Source organism: Elephantulus edwardii, unplaced genomic scaffold (genome assembly GCF_000299155.1).
Source record: "Elephantulus edwardii isolate Elephantulus edwardi_28Jun2011 unplaced genomic scaffold, EleEdw1.0 scaffold00147, whole genome shotgun sequence".
Classification (NCBI taxonomy): Eukaryota; Metazoa; Chordata; class Mammalia; order Macroscelidea; family Macroscelididae; genus Elephantulus; species Elephantulus edwardii.
In genome coordinates this window covers 4,676,800-4,684,690 of record NW_006399897.1, presented here as the reverse complement: position 1 = coordinate 4,684,690, position 7,891 = coordinate 4,676,800, and the positions used below count along the sequence as shown (strand labels likewise).

Sequence of the window (7,891 nt, the reverse complement as noted above, 5' to 3'; positions counted from 1 at the left end):
TAATCGGGATGGGTGTGTCAGAGGCAATGAGATTGGCACAGGATAGAGCAGGGTTTAGGGCTGTTGTACATAGGGTCGCTATGAGTCGCAAAAGACTCGAGGGCACATAACAACATTATCGAAACGTAAAGGCTAAGCTATAGGACAAGGCCAGCATCTAAAAAGTAATGAAATCAATTCATATTATGGAGAATTTTAACTCACAACAAAGAATGCTTTGACTCACACAAAAACATGGCTAAGGGGTTCTACGTATATTTTGCCATAAAACAATAAATTAAAGCAAAACATTCTCGGGTGAGTGTCTCACGCGCCATCCCTATTTCCGGAAAGAGCCGAACTCTCTCGTAAATCCTTGCCTCGCCTTCGACAGAGGTCATTGGGGGTGGAGCTAGCACGACAGCACGTTCGCGCAAGGCATTGTGGGGAGGGAAGCCGGTGTCGCCGCAGCTGCCATCTTAGAGGAGTCTTTCGTTGCGGCCTTCTCCGTAGAGGCGGCGTTCGTGGCGCTTTTCGACCCGACAGTTGTAAAAAGTCATCTGACTTATAGTTTTTCCTTCTTTGGTTTCGACTAGTCGGCCATCTCACGTTGGAAGTCTGAGGCTAGGGAATCCGAGAGCCTTTCAAGACAAGCCAGCGGTTGATTATCAGAGTCGCCTGGAAGGATGGGCCGGTCTCGGAGCCGGAGTTCGTCCCGCTCCAAACACACTAAGAGCAGCAAACACAACAAGAAGCGTAGCCGGTCGCGTTCCCGGGACAAGGAGCGAGTTCGGAAGCGTTCCAAGTCCCGGGAAAGCAAACGGAACCGGCGGCGGGAGTCGCGGTCCCGCTCACGCTCCACCAACACGGCAGTGTCTCGGCGCGAGCGAGAACGGGAACGCGCCTCGTCCCCGCCCGACCGCATCGACATCTTCGGGCGCACGGTGAGCAAGCGGAGCAGCCTGGACGAGAAGCAGAAACGAGAGGAAGAGGAGAAGAAAGCCGAGTTTGAGCGGCAGCGAAAAATGTGAGCATTCAGTGCGACCGAGGGGAAGGCTGGGGTGTCGGGGAGCCTGGGGCGCGCGGGACTGGAGCCCGCCCTGGGGGTGCCAGCTGCCGAGGGCTGCCAATAGCCGAATGTGCCCACCAGTTTACCAGGCGTGGAAATTGTGGGGCTCGAGCAGGAGCCCTTTACCCGGGTCAAGGGGGTTTTGGCGCGAGGTGGGGGTGCGAGCAGGAAGTAAGGGGTGGAGTTCGGGGAGAGGCCGGACCCTCTGTTGGCGCGGAAGGGGAGGGATGGACTAGCCTAAGGTACGAGGTGGGTGCATTTGTTGGCCGGGTTTAAGAAGGTTGGAAAGGAATTCACCGGTGTGAATCCCAGGTGTCCTGCACCATTCTTAACAGTGAAGTTTAAATTTGGGGCAGGGCCTAATTACTTTGGGGAATAAAGCACTGTGCCCCAGCGGGGTGATTATACCCCCCCCAGCCATATCTTATTCATACCGCCAAAAATGTGGAGGCTGACCTTCTAGGGACATACTTATCCCCCGTTTTGAGATTTAAAAACAAAGTACAAACCATAAGTGCATTCTATGATGAGGGCTTTCTTTTTTATACTTGATGTCACCCGTGTAATCCCCGCGCCAGTTCAATTGTAGCTTAGTTTTGTACTTTTTTTTTTTCCCTTTGGTGAATTTATTTGCATACCTGTTATAAGTTCTCCTTGTTACAAAAAATATTTGGGCTTTTAATGTTTTACGTTGATCATACTTTTTTTTTTTTTTAATCTACGAAAAGTTCGAGTTAATGTCAGGTTTCACCTATCTAGAAATAAGACTAAGTGTAGATGATAACAAAATAAATGAGCTTTTGGTTTAAAAATGAAGAATTTTAGTTTGTACTTTGTCCTTTTTTGTGATCCAAGGAACAAAAGTTTCCCACCAACATTTTTTGTTTCTGGTTTCTTGTGAAGCTACCATCCCAGTTGTGGTAATTGGTACTGTTTGGTGAGATCTTCATATTACCCAGAATTTGAACCAGCGTCACCACTCTTACCCCTATAGCCCATGTGGAATATATGTGTCACATATAATTGTATGAAAAACCATGCAATTAAAATTCTTTCCCCCTCTACTTTAGCTTATCTTTACTGGGAAATAAAAAAATATTCAAAGTGGAAAATAAGTCATTTAAGGATGGAAACATAATATTACAGATATTCATCTCCCAAAAGACAAGCAAAATAGCAGCTATCCTTGTTGATTTCTTCAGTGATGTTTTTAGAAACTGCCTTTGAGGCAGGAAAGTTATTTAGTTTAGGATTAAGAGCTTCATTGTTGTGTGCTGTTGTGTAGGAACCTGACCCATAGCTAACCCTCCATAGCGGGGGTTTTCAGAGTCAATTTATATGGGAAGAGATCGATCTGCTATGGAGAAGGTGGTGGATTGGATAGTGCTTTTGGGATTGCATCTCAACATTTTATCAATAAATAAGCCAAAAGACTGAGTAATACTACCGAAGACTTGGTACTTTGAGCTGCTGACATTCCATAATTCAAAAACAAATGCAAATCATGTTTTTGTACAATGATCTATGTGTATGAACACAAGTAAAAACCTATCTTGATTTAGTGTGCTTTGCACATACTGTGCTTTTACACATTGAAGATTTGTGGCAACATTGACTTAACAGGCCTATTGTGTCACTTGTGACAGCTTTGGTAATTATCTTTTGAACCTTTTCATAATACTTTTGTATGACCTAGTGGTGATAAACTGCGGCAGTTCCAAAGATGTGCAGTTCAAATCCACCAGCTGCTCTGTAAGAGAAGGATGGACAATTATTCTCCTCCTGTGCTATTAATTGCCTCTGAAAATCTGTTGGAGGATCAGTCCCGACTGAACAGTACACAAGGACACTATTATACACTTACTAGACCTTGATATAGTGTAAATATCATGTTCTTTATACTGAGAATGGAATATTTGCTTTATTATGGTGGTCTAGAACCAAAGCTCAAGTATCTTCGAGATACAACTATTTGACAGTCAACCTTGATTGTAGGATCTTTTTTGGTCTGGAACTAGAAACTCCTTTCCAGCAGACTCTGTCTTTCACCAGAAAGCTAAGAGCCATGAGGATTTGGGGGGCGGTGGGAGAAGTAGTTGTCTTCCTTTTGGTTGGTTCATCCCATTAACCTGTTTTAATTGAACATTTATTAAGTGGAATGCTGGTGAATGGCATAAAGACAGGTAATTTGATGGTTTCAGTACAGTGTAGTAATTCAGTGATGTAATTGTACAAAGGAAGCATCATCCTAGATGAGTAAATAAGGGTTCTAAGGAATAAGTAAAACATAAGAATATGAGACTTGCCATACTAGGTGGTGATCAAACTCAAAACTCTGCTCACTACCCCTAATTCAGTTCCATCTCACAGACAGTTTTTGAGGCTGTAGATAGCAGTGGAAGGAGACTGCCCATCTTTTTACCACAAAGACTAATGGATTCAAAACCACTACACAGCCTTTAGTTGAGCAGCACAAGTTGCTATAGACTGTGCCACGATGGAAGGATACATATAGAATAATGATCCCTCTATGCAGTACCACTGAAATAAAGGAAAGCAGTAAATTAAACAAAAGTAGTGTAACCAAACTTGATTGGCACATAAAGTTCTAAAGTCAGTCATATAATGACTGTTGTTGTTATGTGCCATCGAGTCTCCCGTGATCAAAACGACCTTATGTACAACCCCTCTGAATCCTGCCCTGAACCAGTCTAATACTGACACACACCCACACACACACCCATTGCCCCGGTCACTGTATCAATCCATCTCATCTGGGGTCTTCCGCGCTGGCACCCTTCCAATCATGACGTCCTTCAAGGACTGCTCTTTTCCAGCCATGTTCTCAAAGTCTGTGAGACAGAGCTTCAAAATCTTTGCCTCCAAGGAGAAATTTAGTTTCACCCTTTCCAAGGCAGACCTATTTGTTTTCTTGCCAGTCCATAGTTCAAGACTCTTCTCTAGCACCACAATTTGAAGGCATTGATGATTCTTTTGTCATCTTAGTCGTTGTCCAGCATAACAAGTAATTGTGAAGACTTTAGTCTCTAGATTGTCATGGTTGCTTTTCAGTACTCTGGAGAGGTCCCTGACAACAGATAAATCTAGTGCTATTTATCCTTTGATGTCCTGACTGCTGGTGTTAAGAGTGTTGATTGTGGAGCCTAGCAAGCTGTAATTGTTAACAACCTCAGTCTCTTCTCCATCTATCATGATGCTGCCAGTTGGTCCACTGGTGAGAATCTTTGTCTTCTTGATGTTAAGCTTCAATCCATATTGAAGGCTACAGTCCTTGACCTGCAGCAAGTGCTTCAGGTCTTTTTCCTGTTTAATAAGCAAGGTTGTGTCATCTGCATAAAGTAGGTGGTTGATGAGTATTCCTCAAATCCTGATGCCACATTCCTCATTAAGCCCTGCTTTCCAAGTATACATTGAAGAGTTATGGAGATAGGATGCATCCCTGACACACTCCTTTCCTGATTTTGAACTATGTAGTGCTTCCTTGGTCTGTTCTGAGGACTGCTTCCTGGTCCAAGTATAGGTTTTGCATAAACCCAATCAAGTATTCTGGGATTCCATTTTCCTCAAGGTTAACCACAATTTATTGTGAGCCACACAGTCAAATGCCCTTGTATAGTACTTGAAATACAGATAGACATTCCTCTGATACTCTTTGCTTTCTACCAGTATTCATTGACATTGGTGCTAATGTCTGTAGTGCCACTGCCTCTTCTAAACCCAGCTTGTATTTCTGATAGTTCTCTGTCAATGTACTGTTCCAGTCGTTTCTGGATGATCTTTAACAAAATTTTGCTAGTGTGTGATATTAGTGATATTGTTAGATAATTTCCACACTCTGTTGGGTCACCTTTTTTGGAATGGGAATAAATATGAATCTTGTCCAGTCAGTTGACCAAGTAGTTGTCCTCCAGATTTCTAGAAAGGTAAACACAGATGAGGAATCATGAGTCTTATGTTATATTAAGAAGCTTGGATTAAATATAGTGCTGTGTAGAGGATGGAACCTAGCTAAGAGACTCATGCAGTAAGTCTATTAGAGTCATAAGGGTAATTGTTGAAATGGGAAATGGAAAGATGTAAGAAACAGGGTAAATAAAACAGAATGTGGACCATGAGAGCAAAGAAAGCATTACTGTTGACACTTGTATTTATTTAAACTTTAACGGTATGGTACTCCTCACCCAAGCCACAGTCTTTTTAATTACTTCCTGTGCATCTGAAAGTTGGGCGGTAAATGAGGATGACAGAAGAAGAATCTAAGCCTTGAGTTTGTGGTGTTGGGGAAGAGACTGTTTCATGGGCTGCCAAATTAAACAACTGGTCCTGGAGGAAGTGCAGCCAGAGTGCTCCATAGAGGCAAAGATGATGAAATATTAACTCACATATTTTGGGCATGTGAGGAGAAGCCAGTCTTTACAAATGGGACATCATATTGGGAAAAGTGGAGGGTCAGAGGAAGACTCCCAAGAAGATGGATTGACACAATAACTGTAACAGTGGCCTTGAGCCAGTCCAAGATCTGAAACTTGGTGCAGGTTAGAACAAGGTTTGGATCTGTTGTTCATAGGGTTCCTATGACTTGTAGTTGATAATGGTACCTAACTACAATTTGTATTTACATGTGACTGTCAGAGTTTACAAGTCTTCACATTCTGTCCAACATTCTCTGTTGCCAAGTTCTGACTCAAGCAATCCTGTAGAACAGATCAAACTTTTACTTTAGGCTTTCTGGGGCTCTAAATAGTTGCAGGAAAAACCACTTTATCTTTCTCTGAAGGGCTAGCTGGTGAGTTCCAACCACCAACCTTTTGGTAGCAGTCCAGTACTAAACCAACTTGTTCCACTAGAGCTCTAGGCACTGGTTAATATGCTATAAACTTGCATAGTAGATTAAGGAGAGAAAACAAAGGATTTTCACTTGGTACTTCCTTATTGACATTGGTGAAGGGATCCTGTTTTCTATGATTCATACTAACTTTGAACAATGGATCTGAACTTTTCCCTATCCTGTGCTTTTCTTACTGTCTCAGATATGCTTGAACACATTGTTAACAGTCGTCATTCCGTCCACATTATTGGAGATCTTACTCTTTCTCTCATTCTCGACCTTTCCATGCATGATGCCCTTTTTCAAGGACTAGCACCTGTTGACAGCATGCCCAGAGTGTGTGAAACGGGAGTTTCACCATCCTTGCCTCTAAGGAGCACCCTGGTTACACTTCTTCCAAGATAGACTTGTTTCTTCTTTTGGCACTCTATGGGATTTTCGGTACTCTTCTCCAGTGCCACAGTCAAAGGCTTAGATTTTTCTGTCATCCTTATTTACTGTCCAATTTTCAGGAGCTTAGGTAGTAGTTGAAAAGACCACGGCTTGGACCAGGAGCACCTTAGTCTTGAAACCGACATAGCTTCTCTTTAGCACTTTGGAAGTATGTATTTGAATTACAGGCACTAGTTTTAAATATATTGAAGTTAGACTTGTTATGATTGAAGCCTGTGAGAGGGAGATCTTAATGTGTGTTAATGAAACCTTGAAAGTAGATGGGATAACTCGGGCCTGTTTATCTATTTTTGTATATGTGTGTGTGTATGTATGTGTATATATATAAATGAGAGGGAGAAAAGCCCATGGTGGAAATAACAGTAGTTGTAGATGAATGCGTAAAGTCAAATGTAATTTCAAGAAATCCAGACTTAGGAGGAGAGACACTGAAATAAAATGACTAATCTGTTGGTTTCAGCCATCTAGGAAAATCAGATTTCCACTCCTTTTTTCTTTTTTTAGATTTTATTGTAAGTTTATATTCATTAATTTTTGCCCATTTTCCTCCCTGACCCCCTTCCTCTGGAGTTCCCTTTTTTCCTTTGGGGAAAAAAGTTCTTTCATTGTTATACAGTCCTCCCTCCTAAAACCACTTTACTATGCAGCTCTTAATTCTGGATTCTTGTCATATACCAATAATACCTAATCATATATTCCTTTTATACACTTTCTTCCTCCTCTGTTTCAATGCTTTGTAAGTTATTTATCCCCTCTTTTCTCCCCCTAACCCCCATGTCAGTCCTGTTTTATAACAGAGACATTACAGTATTTGTCTTTTTGTGACTGAGATATTTCACTCAGCATACTGTCCTTCATGGTCACCCATTTTTTACAATGTTTCATGAGGTCTTTGTTTTTCAGTGCTGCATAATATTCCACTGTGTGAATGTACTACAGCTTCTCTAGCCATTCATTTGTTGATGGGCACTTGGGTTGTTTCCAGCTCTTTGCTATTGTGAACAAAGCCGAAATAAACATGTATCTGCTTGGGTGGCTGTTCTGGTTTCTTTAGTATCCTCAGTAGTGGAATTGCTGGGTCAAATGGTATTTCTATTTGCAACTTTTTGAGAAAGCAGCATAATGCCTTCCATAGTGGTTGCACCATTTTACACTCTTCCAACAGTGAATAAGGGTTCCAGTTTCTCCACACTTCGCCAGCATTTGTTTGCTGCCCTGTTGAATTTTGCTGTTCTTACTGGGGTGAGATTAGATTTCCACTCTTAATACTGTGACCTTACATAAGTCGTTTAACCTGAGTTTATTTTCTTGTCTACTTGTTTTGCATCAGAGAGTAGGACAGTGACTAGGGAGGATAGGAGAATTGACTCCTTTGAGCTGTGGTGCTGGAGAAGAGTATTGAATGTTCCATGGACTGCCAAGAAAACAAACAGATCCAGGCTACTCCTTGGGGGCAAGGATTCTGGGGCTTCGTCTGACATACTTTGGACATGTTGTAAGGAGAGACAGGTCTTTAGAGAGGGACATCATGCTGGGTAGAG

At 42.1% G+C, this 7,891-nt stretch overlaps 1 protein-coding gene across 1 annotated transcript in view; it reads left to right on the top strand.

The window, feature by feature from the left end:
* Positions 1 to 417: 417 nt before the first annotated feature.
* Positions 418 to 7,891, top strand: part of ARGLU1 (arginine and glutamate rich 1) — a 37,310-nt gene continuing 29,836 nt past the window's right edge. Inside the window, exon 1 of the mRNA XM_006894614.1 lies at positions 418 to 1,006. Within this exon, the coding sequence (XP_006894676.1) occupies positions 666 to 1,006 (341 nt within the window). The 5' untranslated portion in view covers positions 418 to 665. The remainder of the gene's footprint in view (positions 1,007 to 7,891) is intronic.